The sequence below is a fragment of the Mastomys coucha genome, unplaced genomic scaffold (genome assembly GCF_008632895.1).
Source record: "Mastomys coucha isolate ucsf_1 unplaced genomic scaffold, UCSF_Mcou_1 pScaffold16, whole genome shotgun sequence".
Lineage (NCBI taxonomy): Eukaryota > Metazoa > Chordata > Mammalia > Rodentia > Muridae > Mastomys > Mastomys coucha.
Window position 1 is genome coordinate 24743181 of NW_022196898.1, and position 13532 is coordinate 24756712.

The 13532-nt window shown below is 36.0% G+C and overlaps 1 protein-coding gene across 2 annotated transcripts in view; it reads right to left on the bottom strand.

Moving 5' to 3' along the window:
• The window catches only part of Wdr49 (WD repeat domain 49), a 191284-nt gene that overhangs the window by 131091 nt on the left and 46661 nt on the right, over window positions 1-13532 (bottom strand). For both annotated transcript variants that reach the window (XM_031374103.1, XM_031374104.1), the window contains 2 exons: window positions 12650-12817; window positions 10849-10997 (listed from right to left, as the gene is read on the bottom strand). In XM_031374103.1, the coding sequence (XP_031229963.1) occupies window positions 10849-10997; window positions 12650-12817 (317 nt within the window). The remainder of the gene's footprint in view (window positions 1-10848; window positions 10998-12649; window positions 12818-13532) is intronic.

The following is a 13532-nucleotide window of genomic DNA, read 5'->3' on the forward strand; positions in this document are numbered from 1 at the left end:
CAACCAAGGACTGCACATAGAGGGGTCTGATTGTTCAAGCAGCATGTGTATGGTAGAGGATTGCAAATAATTTTATTTTTATCATTGTATTTTCCATTTTAAGCATAATAAATAAATCCCTAAAATTCCTATTGAACAATTGATTCAGTAAATGAAGTAAATTTTATAAATTCTTATCTATATGTGCTAGGTCTATGTCCATTATGATACCTAGCAACTTATAATGGCTATAAAAATTCACATTAGTCAGGTTCTTGAACTCATGCTTAGTCATGGCTCTTCATTTCATCTCCACCTTTATAATATTGGAAATAAAAACCCACCCTTTTGATTTTTATTAAAGCATTTTTACCTGATGAAGACATACTTTCCTGATCTCATTTTGTGTCAATTGTCAACTTTTTAATAAGGCAGGATTATGGATTCCATAGCATTTACATGTATTAGAAATAGAAGCCAGTACATTGAGATCTCAGAAACCTGGATCCTAATTTAATCCAATGCAAGTGTGTCATCTTAAATATGTGAATATTATCTATTCATTTCTTTACCTTCTGTTGAAGCACTATTGCAAACTCTGAGATTATGTCAGTTGTGAGGAGAATGTAGTGAAATTGCTCATCCTGTTATATAAATAGTCCCAAATCACAACATTTGAAAGTGTATAGTGAGGAGGATTGGATTAAGATGTAGGCTAGCATTTTGTTTGCAGTCAGGCTTTCCTGAGGAAGACTGCTCCCTGCCAGAGGTGGGCAGAATGATTATGATTCATACAGACACCAATAAAACTACAATAAACAAATATTTTTCTTTTACTACAAATGTTACTTTTATAAATAAGTAACTGCATGAATAAGGAGGCACATGAATAAATGTGTGGATGGATAGAGACTGTTTTCATTGCACTTTTGAAAGCTGAGTCAGCATCAGATCAGATTCAATTTCAAGTACATAGTTTAAAAGATTCATAATTTTATAATAATAGCAGAAAAGTGAAGAAGGGAGAGAAAGCTGACTCAAATTATTATATATGGGGAGGCTTCCTATTCTTCACAAGAATATTTAAGGAATAGAAAGAGACAGAAGATATGTGAGGATGTGGCTTGCCAGCAGTGCTTTCAAGACTGCAGTACAGAAGCCAGGCTCTCCAAAGTCAGCTCCAAAGTGCATGGCTTAGGCATACAAATAAGACAGGAACTGAAGGTGCCGGCTGCCCTGGACAAAACATTATATAATGGTTCCATTTATAATTAAGTCTTCCAGTGTCAAATAAAACCATAATCAATGAACACTTAAAGGGCATTTCATTGGACAGGATATGGTCTCACTGAATCTTTATAAGGAATACATCACTTTTAAATTTTAGCCTTAAGTCAAGTAAGAATTGTTTCTCCTTCCAAAGGAGCAGTTAAAGGTCCCAGGGGGAGAGGATGTCATGTTCCTTAATGGTGTAAGTACTGGTTTACTGTTCTCATTCAAGCAAATATCCCTTCTCACGTTCACTTAGAAAACCATAATGAACGCAGTGGGATACACACACACACACACACACACACACACACACTGAATACCAGAGGAAAGGTTGGGATGAAGAAAAGATTTGGTGTTAGTAGAAGAGGAAAATGGGTGGAAGAGGTTGGGGTCAAAGAAAATCTGTGCATGAAAGTATAAAAGATGTTTTCATTTTAAAAGCATCGTTTTGCCAATTCCACCCCCTCAGGAATAAGAGCATATTCTCCAACTAAGGCCTATTCCCTGAAATCTATCTTTAAATATTACCATAACTATTATCTTTGTTCTCTCTTAACTTTTAAAATTATTTTAAAGAGAAATAAAAAACCACGACACAAAACTATAAGCCTCTGATTTTTTTTTTTTGGATAAGTTTTTTAATTTACATTTTAAATGTTATCCCCTTTTTAGGTCTCACCTCTAGAAACCCCCTATCCCAAATCCTTTCCCCTGCTTCTGTGAGGGTGCTTCCCCTCCCACCTACCCACTCCTGCCTTCCTTCTGGCATTCTCCTACATTGGAGCATCAAACCCTTAAAGGACCAAGGGCCAGACTTCCACTGATGTACAACAAGGCCATACTGTGCCACATATGCGGCCAGAGCCATGGGTCCCTCCATGTGTACTCTTTGATTGGTGATCTAGTCCCTGGGAGCTCCAGGGGGTCTGGTTTGTTGACACTGTTCCTACTGGGCTGCAGACCCCCTCAGCTCCTTCAGTCCTTTCTCCAACTCCTTCAGCAGGGACACTGGGCTCAGTATAATGGTTGGCTGCGAGCATCTGCAGAGCTTTTCAGGAGACAGCTATATCAAGGCTCTTGTTAGCAAGCAGCACTTCCCGGCATCCCCAATAGTGTCCAGGTTTGGCAACTGGATGTGGGATGGATCCCCAGGGGGGCAGTCTCTGGATGGCCTTTCCTTCAGTCTCTGCTCCATACTTTGTCTCCATGCTTCTTCCTGTATTTTGTTCCCCCTTCTAAGAAGCACTGAAGCATCCACACTTTGCTCTTCCTTCTTCTTGAGCTTCATTTGGTCTGTGAATTGTATCTTGGATACCCTGAGATTTTGGACTAATTTCCACTTATCAGTGAGTGCATACTGTGTGTGTTCTTTTGTCACTGGGTTGCCTCAGTCAGGATGATATTTTCAAGTTCCATCCATTTGCTGAGAATTTCATGAAGTCATTGTTTTGAATCACTGAGTAATATTCCATTGTGTAAATGTACCACATTTTCTGAATCCATTCCTCTGTTGAGGGACATCTGTGTTATTTCTAGCTTCTGGCTATTATAAATATGGCTGCTATGAACATAGTGGAGCATGTGTCCTTATTACATGTTGGAACATCTTCTGGGTATATGCCCAGGAGTGGTATAGCTGGGTCCTCTAGTAATACTATGTCCAGTTTCCTGAGGAACCACCAGACTGATTTCCAGAGTGCTTATACCAGCTTGCAATTCCACCAGCAATGGAGGAGTGTTCCTCTTTCTCCACATCCTTGCCAGCATCCATTGTCACCTGAGTTTTCAACATAGTCATTCTGATTAGTGTGAAGTGGAATCTCATGGTCCTTTTGATTTGCATTTCCCTGATGACTAAGGAAGTTGAACATTTTTTTAGGTGCTTCTCGATCATTTGAGTTTCCTCAGTTGAGAATTCTCTGTTTAGTTCTGTCCTGATCTTTTAAAAGGGTTATTTGTTCTCTGATGTCTACCTCCTTGAGTTCTTTGTACACAGTGATAAAAACTGCATGGTATTGGTGCAGTGACAGGAAGGTAGATCGATAGAATAGAATTGAAGATACAGAAATGAACCCACATATCTATGGTCATTTGATCTTTGACAAAGAAGCTAAAACCATCCCATGGAAAAAAAGACAGCATTTTCAACAAAAGGTACTGATTCAACTGGCGATCAACATGTAGAAGAATGCAAATTGATCCATGCTTATCTCCCTGTACAAAACTCAAGTCGAAGTGGTTCAAGGACCTCCACATAAAAACAGATACCCTGAATCTAATAAAAGAATAATTTTGGAAAAGCCTCGAACACATGAGCACAGGGGAAATTTTCCTGAAAAGAACACTAATGGTTTATGCTATAAGATCAGGAATTGACAAATGGGACTTCATAAAATAGCAAAGCTTCTGTAAAGCAAAGGACACTGTCAATAGGACAAAACAGCAACCAACAGATTGGGAAATGATCTTTACCAATCCTACATCTGATAGAGGGCCAATATCCAATATAAGCTTCTGATTTCTAACGCTTATTCTCATTGTATAGACTCTCAATAGGAGAAAAAAGAGTGTGCTCAGAAGTCCTTTTCAAATACTCAAGATGCCTGACAAGAAATAGAAAAAAATATAATCATAGAAAGATAACAAAAATTAATAAAAATACAGGGTATATTTTTTCATATTTTCAGGGTGTGAGTATGTATAGTAAAAAAGATACACAGTGACCACCTGCAGAGTGGCAGATCAACTTTACTTGGGGTGATTCAAGGCTTAGATATTTGAAGGGTTAGGTGTGGTAGAAACATTCAGGATGGGCAAAGATCACTTACTGAAGGCTTAGGGTACAGAAATGCCTCATTAGATTGAGGGAATATTTCAGGAATCTCAGGTGCCAGCTGAATGGGTTCTTTTCAGGAGAAAGGAAGGTTTGTTTGTAATCTTAACAAAGGCTACATGACTTTCTCCAGGTAGAGAAGTTGGGGAGAGTTGAACTCCCAAGGTAACCTCAGATAAGTGAAAACCCTGCCAATGAAGGGAGTCCTGGATTATGTGCCAGCTCAGAAGTATATCAGGTCAGTGGATGACTTGGACCTTAATTAGCAGAGTTTTCACAAGAGGCATTTAGAAAATCAATAAATTGGAACAAAAAAGAAAGTCTCCTAAATGCATAAGAATCAAAACACTAAACATACAGAAAAACAACAACAAATATTAAAAGCTGCAAGGTAAAAGATCAAGTAACAAATAAAGAGAGAACTGTTAAAATTACACATCTGACTTCTCAATGGAGACTCCAAAAGACAGAAGGGCCTCGATAGATACACTGTAGGCTCTAGGAGACGACAGATGCCAGTCTAGAATACTAAACACAGCAAATTTTTCAATTACCATAGATGGAGAAAATAAGATATTACATGGTAAAGTCAAATTTAAGCAATATTTATCTATAAATCCAAACTTACAAAGGTTACTAAAAGTAAAATTCAAAAAAAAGGAGGTTAACTACAGTCATGAAAACACAGGGAATAAATAATCCCAGAGCTACAAAATCAAAGGAAGGGAATCTTACTCTTAAACATACACGCACCCCACCACAGCCAACAACAAGTATCATCAACAAATTATTAACAACCATAGGTCATTGATACTTCTGAAAATTAGTGGTCTCAATTCCCCAATAAAAAGATACAGAATGTATGCAAAACTAGATCCATCTTTTGCTACATTCAAGAAACACACTTCAACATAAAAATAGACCTCAAGGTAAAATGTTGGAAAAAAGGCATTCCAAACAAATGAATCTAAGAAGCAAACTAGTGTAGCTACTTTAATGTCTAACAAAATAGACTTCAAAACAGAACTAATCAGAAGATATAGGGAAGGACAATGCATACTCATCAAATGGTAAATTCACCTAGATGCCATTTCAATTCTTAATATCTATGCCCCAAACACAAGAGCGCCCACATTTGTTAAAGAAACACTTTTACATCTTAATTCATACCTTGACCCTCACAAAATTATAATGGAAGACTTCAATACTTTAACCAATAGGCAGGTCACCTAAACAAAAACTTCATAAAGGGAAGTTAGAGCTAACCAACATTATAAAACAAATGGACCTAAGAGAGATTTATAGAACACTTTGCATAAATACAAAAGAATATACATTTTTCTCAGCATGGAACTTTTTTCATGGAACTTTCTCCAAAATTAACCACATACTCAGATACAAAGCAAGTTTCAGCACATACAAGACAATGGAAATAACCCCCTGTACTGGGTGGATTTGTGTATCAACTTGACACAAGCTAGAGTCTTCAGAAAGAAAGAAGCCTCAGTTGAAGAAATGCCTCCAGGATATCCATCTATAAGGCATTCATCCATTAAAAATCGATAGGGAAGGGCCCAGCCTATTCTGAGTGGTACTATCCCTAGGCTGGTAGTCCTGGGTCCTATGTGAAAGTAGTCTGAGTAAGCTATGTAAAACAAGACAATAAGCAGCACCACTCCACAGCTTCTCCATCAGCTCCTGCCTCCAGGATCCTATCGTGTTTGAGTTCCTGTTCATGACTTTGGTGATGAATACCAATGTAGAATTGTAAGTGGAATAAACCATTTCCTCCCCTACTTGCATTTTGGTAATTGTGTCTCATTGCAGCAACAGAAACCCTAAATAAGACACTCTGTATCTTATCAGACCAGCACAGATTAAAACTGAATATCAGAAACAACAAAAACCTTACAATCTGATATAAATTGAACAACTCTCCACTGAAAGAAAAAATAAATCAAACAGAAATAAAGAAAGAACTTAAAATTTCAATAGAAATTAATGAAAATGAATACATAACCAATCTTATGGAACAGAATGAAGTGGTTCTGAGAGGCAAGTTCATAGCACTAAGTGCCTACATTAAAAAATAAAGAGACCTCATACTACAAAGTTGAGGGTCCGCTTGAAATCTCTAGAACAAAAACAAGAAATTACTCCCAAAAGAAGTAGATGGAAAGAAATAATAAAACTCAGGGCTGAAATCAATAAAATAGAAGTGAAAAGAACTGTGAAACAAACAATTGGTTCCTTAAGAAAAAAATAAATGAATTCTTATACATGTTAAATAAAGTGAACAGAGAAAATATCCAAATTACTGAAATCAGAAATGAGAAGAGGGACATGATAAAAAATGCCAAGGAAACCAGAGTCAATAGGACATACTTTAAAAACCTATACTTCACTGAATTATAAAATGTTGTCTTGTCTTTCAAAAAAAAATGATAGGACAAAGATGAAACAGAGACTGAGGGAATGGCCAACTAATAATTGGCCCAACTTGACATCCATCCCATGGACAAGCACCAATCCCTGACACTATAAATGATACTCTGTTATACTTGTAGACAGAAGGATAGCATAACTACCCTCTGAGAGTCTCCACCCAGCAGCTAACTGAAACAGATGAAAATACCCATAGCCAAATATAGAATGAAGATTGGAAACTCTTATAGAAGAGTTGGGGGAAGGAGTGAAGTCCCTGAATGGAATTGGAACTCCACAGTAAGACCAACAAAGTCAAGTGACTCAGACCCTTGGGAACTCTCAGAGACTGAGCAAACAACCAAAGAACATACATGGGCTAGACTAAGGCCCTGTCAAATATGTGAAAGATGTGTAGCTCAATTTCCATGTGGATCCTCCAACAACTGAAGCAAGGGCAATCTCTAAAGCTGTTGCCTATATGTGGACAATCCATTTCCCTATAGAGCTGCTTTGTCTGGCCTCAGTGGGAGAGGTTGTACCTAACCGTGCAGCAACTTGATGCACCAGGGTGGGAATTCTTTTCTTCCTGTTGGGTTGCCTTGTCCAGCCTCAACATGAGGACTTTTACCTTGCTTACTGTATATTGTTTTGTGCTGTTTGGCTGTGTCTCTTGAAAGTCAGATCTTTTCTGAAGAAAGTGCATCTGGGAGAGAGTGGAGGTTTTGGAAAGTGTGAAGGAGTAGAGGGGGAGAAACTTTGATCAAGAAGAATTGTATGAGAGAAAAATATTTTATCAATTAAAATGATTATTTTAAAATAAGACATAGAAATTCTGGATATACAATATTAAAATACTAAGGAATACTTTTTCAAATGTTCAACATCCTTAGTCATCAGGGACATTCAAATCAAAGCTATGGTTGAATTTTCATCCTTTATCTGTCTGAATGACTAAGATCCATTAAACAAGAAACAGCTCATGCTGGCGATGATATAGAGCAAAGAGGAACATTCCTTCATTGTTAGTGTGAGTAAAAAGCTGTACAGCAACTTTGAACATCAATAAGGCATATGGAAATCAATCTACTTCAAAATCCAGCTATACTAATCTTGGGCATATACCCAAAAGGTGTTTCATATAAACAAACAGACAGACAAACAGACAAAAAGACTTATCTATTTATTTTCATTTAAAAAAACTAATAGTGATATATTATTTTAAAATATCATACAGATTATATGTTTGAGTTATTTAAAATTTATATTGAAAAAACATATGTATTTTCAGTATTGCTGTAGACAAGCATCTACATAAGACTGTTTAATTGACTGTGGTTTTATATCAAACAACTTTTATAGTACTCATTTTTACTGTTACAATATTTTACAACTTTTAAAGAATAGGATAAAAAATGAAAGGTATGGCATGTATGGAAGGGTGTCTCTGGGAGGAGTTGGGGGACAAAAAAAAAGAAGAATGATGCAATTTTACTTAAAATGTGTTTTTAAATGTTAATAAATTCAGATAAATTGAAATTATGTATCTTTTCCCATCATAATGCAATAAAACTTAAATCAATCAATCAATAAATGTCTAAAGAAGGAGGGAGACTAAACGCCATCTGACCATCACTTGTCACCAAACAAAGCTTCCAATATCAGTACTGGGTTTCATTCATTTGAGTTATTGGCCATTAGGATCCAATGGAAATTCTCAAACAACCCAGGCTTTTGCAAAGACAATAGGTTGCTCTCCACAAACTGACAACAAGGTCCTACCACTGAAGACCATACCCACAAAACTCATTGAACATGGAAAATGCAATGCAGAAAATTATATTATACACAATACACATATATGCAAATAAGTACTATCCTAAATCTATACATACACATTAACATATAACAACACAGTACAACAATACTTCAGTATATTAAGTATATAATCTCACTGTATAAGAGGAACAGAAATGATCATAGTTATTTCCTGAGAGAAAAGTAGCTTGAAGGAGAAATGGAAAGAAAGATATTTCCCCCTTTGCCCCTCATGTATCTTCATTATTTGAAGTTTTTAAAGGAGAGACTTAATCCATTTATTTGTGCAATTGCAAGAAAAGGAAAGCACTTTGTCCACAGATGGAAGTTGGGATGGGTCAAGACCAATGGGTAATATCTAGTCATAACACAAAACTACACTGACTCTCTCGCCAACTCTAATTCTAGACTGTGGATGCCAGACTATGGGAAAATCAGAACCTCAAACAAAGGATTACATTAAAAATTAATACAATCCTAGTGGCTAAATTATGGTTAGTATCCTACAAAAGAACAGGACATAACAAAGAGAAATTGAACCCAGCTTTCTGAGTGGAATATTTTTCCCCAGTAGAGAAACCTTTTCCTGCCTTTACAATTCCTCCTTTAAATGAAAAGATAACCAGCTTCCAACAGGGCAGAAGCTTAGGAGGAGTACAAAATAAAGTTTCATTGGACTATTACAGTTCATTATGATATCATTTCAAAAGAATAAATTGTTTTATCATCCCTTGAAAAGTGGCTGTAGCACACCTTCCTAATGAACTGAAGTTGCAACTTGCATTGTGAGAAGTTATTTAGATCTGGCTTTCTTTGATCCACAAATCCTCTAATTTAGCAACTGATTGATGATAGTACAGTCTAATCAAAGGCCCTTTATAAAACAAGATGGTGTTTCATTTTCCCTGGAGTTCTAGTTTAACTACAACCCTATAAAATATCCAAAAGAAATTTCCAGCAATAAAGCAAAGGCTCGCCCAGTAGCAGAAAACCCTGCTGTTTGCTGTAGACATAAGGAGTCAGATTTCCATACATTTATCAAGGTGAAATTTATTTCACCCAGTGTGAGTGACAGGATAACAAACTTTATAATGATGCAACAGTTTAGTAACCAAAGTGAAAAGTGAAGGACGAATCTGCTTTGGAAAGAAGCCAGGTAGTCATAATATTGATCACCACTGTTTGTGATCAATCCTGATTCATAAGACATGGTTTTGCACTTGCTTTTAAGATTATAAAACCTTTTGTGGAGCTCTATAATGATGAAATATTTGATGCTTGTTTCATTTCTGTCTAGGTCAGATTTATTCACTTAACTATAAGTTATTGAGTACCATGCACATGCATGGCACAATCCAAGAATCAGGTACAGTTCCTGACTTCAAGAACATTAATATTGACCTACATTATCTTCTACCATGTGATTAAAGTACTAATATATGTTATATTTTAGGAAAGATAAAAATAAATTTAATAAATAGCCATTATCTTTTAGTCAAATTTTTAAAGGTAAAATATGGATACACAGTGAAGATTGTGTTAATTTCAATAATTGAAGTAAGAACAAAGTGTTTGGAGACCTCAAAAACTAAGACAACTAAACCCAAGAGGGCATCCTAAAAGGTCTGATTGCCAGTTTCCTTGTGCTCTATATCCAAAGCAAGAGTTTTCACTTAAATCTAGCAAAATCTAGTCACAAAGTAAACACTGCAAGGCTAAAAAACTACTAACATCTTATAGAAACAAATTAATGAAGACAAATGTATGTTCGAATGAAGGACAATTGTAGTACACAGAAGGAAACATCCACATCTACATGATCAACTTCAAAAGATCTGAAGGCTGCCTTTTGGATGCTAAGAAGTTTACTTAATTATATTTTTTAACATGCTCAGAATTGAGTCTAGACTACATGATTCTGAGTCATTGCCCACCATTCTGAGATGGCTCCATCAAGATAAGAGAGTATCTCAATGGTACAGTGGTGTTCAGCATTTCTAACGCTCTAAGTCAGAACCCTAATATCTCCAAATATAGACAAAAGTGTTCCAATAAGAACATTAGACACATAGAAATTTAATTGAAATTCACCATACACTTCACATATTTCAATTAGCTCAAATGTGTAATTTAATGAGTCTTTTAATATTAAAATGATAATAGTTCATCAACTCTGCCTTTTCCCTATTTTACATAAGCAACATTTCCTTATTCCCAAATTGATTTTTTCCATGTTGAATTTATGAGAACATTGAAGGCTCTTCACTTGCAATATCCAATAAAAAGAATTAAACCTATAAGTACATGATTTGAACAAAAACTTAAAGTAATACTTTTTGTCTAGTTGTCAAGAATTCTTATGAGGCAACAATCAATCAATACCTATTCCAAATGTAGAGTTCTCAATACTTAGCCAGTTTGTATGTACAACTGATATCTTTCAGATAAATCTGAGGTCCAGGGGCGAACTCCATAGGAACTTGAAATGCAGGTGGAGATATTAAATATGTAGATTTACTTACTTTATCCCTGGAGAAGCTGAAAAGTTGTTTTCTCTCTGCAAAGAATTGAACTGCTATGACGCTGGCTGAATGACCCCATAGAACACCAACTGGTTTAGACAGGACATAGGGATTCCAAAGGCAAACTTTGTTGTTGATGCCAGCTGTTGCTAGTCAGAATTTAAAAGAAAATAAAATGCTTTTACTAATCTTTTTGAAATGAGTTTGTCACATGTCTGTCTATAAGTTGAAAAGTGCCTCCTTGTGAACACTAGTTTCCCCATCTTAAAGGGAGAAAAACCTTGACATTGCCCAACTAGACTTGAGTGCAATTGAATGGAGGATATGGGTTGATCTTGAGGCAAGGGCACGAATGGGCTAGAATACGAACAGATAGTCTCATTTAGGAATCCACTCAAAACTTGCCTGTGTTCACTCATTTCACTTAGCATCAAAGTTCCCTATCTCTGGGACACAGGCAAGTTAGACAGCATGAGAGGTAATTGGGGATGGGAGGGAAAACCAAATATTCATGGATCACAAGTCAATAAATAAAAGTATTAGGGACAAACTATTTTCCCAGTGTTTCAAGCATGCCCATGCCACCAAGCATTGCAAATACTTCCATCCTGGTTGTATGATCAGGTATTTCTGATCATGGTTTCTTTATATTTAGGGACCATTTCAAGACCAAGCTGTGTAGTATGCAATATAACTCTCTGGTTGTTTCTTAGTCTTGAACTGGCTATGCAGTTGTGATTATTATCCTTTCCAGCACTGCTGAAAGAGCCAAATAGATAAGTATAGGAAGACTGAATAACTAGCCAGCCAGTGAGTTAAATGGGTGATATGAGTCCTTAACAAAGACTTCCAGCCTTCTCTGGTATAGGTGTAGTATTCTTGGAAGTCCTTGAATCTTATGAAGCTTATATTAAGGTATTTTATATGTGCTGTTATCATTAGGAATTTTAAGTATCTGTTTTATTAACTTATACCAGTAATTTTCTGTAAATGGTAGCTACTAAATGTGGATTTGTATGACCTGAACCATAGGCCATATGTGTTCTCTATAACTACTCTATTAAGTTTTCAATAACAGATCTACATGTCAGTTTTATAGTGAATGAGCATACATAATTGTAAATTCAATCATCAAATTTCATAATATATAGGCATCTCATTTAAAAGATTAATACCTGGAAAACATTATGTTTCCAAATACATTTGTATCAAAACAATATTGCCATAATAAATTAAAACCAAGATAGCCTGTAAATTTATAAAACAAAAATGTTAGAAAATATATTTTGAAGAGTATCTAGGATTTGCAGTTATGCTGATGTGTGTAAGTATGTGTGCATGTATGCATCTGTGTGTATACATTCATGTACATGTAACACATAGGTATGTGTGTACATGTGACATGTGTTTATAATGCCTATGTGTGTGTATGTGCATATGTATGGAGATGAAAGTGATTGATTTGTTTGGGTTCAGCATTTGCTGATGTTCGAAAGACAGCAGAATAGCAGATGCTGTACAAACTGTCTTCTTTCCCTATATCATCTTCTATCCCTACCAATTCTAATAAAAAATACTCATTAAGGCATTGGGGTGCTTTCTCATATTTCACCCCAGTGTAATTCAAACGCATTGCACATCATATGCATCATTATCAAACATTCTCAGGCAATAAAATATGGGCTGCTCAAGTTGGTCTCCTTGGCAATAAAGCAGCAAGGTGCAGTAGTTCTCTGCATACAAATATGCATCCTAGACAATTTATGAGGCCCTCATAGTTATCATGATTTATTTTACATACCAATTAAATTGAGCCGAGAGTGGTAATCAAAAGCGTGAATGCCCTGGGCAATGTTGAAAGATGTCATTTTAAGGATTTTTTTTGACTTCTCTCTCCATGCCAGCACCACAGTATTTGTACTGCTCATTGTACTGGAAATAAAAGCATCTAAAGAAGCATTGTAAGTAACTGAAAAAAAATAAGAACATAATCTTCAATTGTTTACTCATCAGATAATAGCAATAGAAATGTTTAAATATAATAATAGTAAAATTTACTCTCAGTGTGTGCTGACATGTCCTAGTACTCAGAACAGCTCATTCACCCATGCAATCACCAAAGAATTTATGGCAAAGGAAGAATAGCATATTCTGACTTTCTTCTCACTCTAGAAATACCCTAAAGGTTTTGTTTGTTTGTCTGTTTGTTTGTTTGGGGAAGGTGTAGAGCAGTAAACAACACTCATCACAAAAATCATGGGGCATTGTGTAGACAAAAAATGAACCAGTAGTCAAAATTTTATAGTTTACCACCCTGACCTGAGTTAGGCAAATAAGGACTAGAAATCTTCTGCTTACTCTAGCTCATAGTCAAATAATAATTTATTTAAAATTTGAATGGTCTAGAATGTTTAAGAGTAGGTGGGCCAAGACTCGGCCTTGGTATGATTCCCAAATGTAGCTAAGACGCAGATCAATATGGCAGGCCCTCTGTCAGATGTTGTGAGTAAAATCCTACTTCCTTTGCCAAGAATGGACTGTCCACCTTGCATCATAATGAGTTTTCGCTCTTGTCATAATCACAAGCTCTCCAACACAAGTAGCTGCTTCTAGACCAACATGGAACAGGACACCCTCGACTCACATAGAATCCCCCTCTTTTTTTTTTTTTTTTTTTTTTTTTT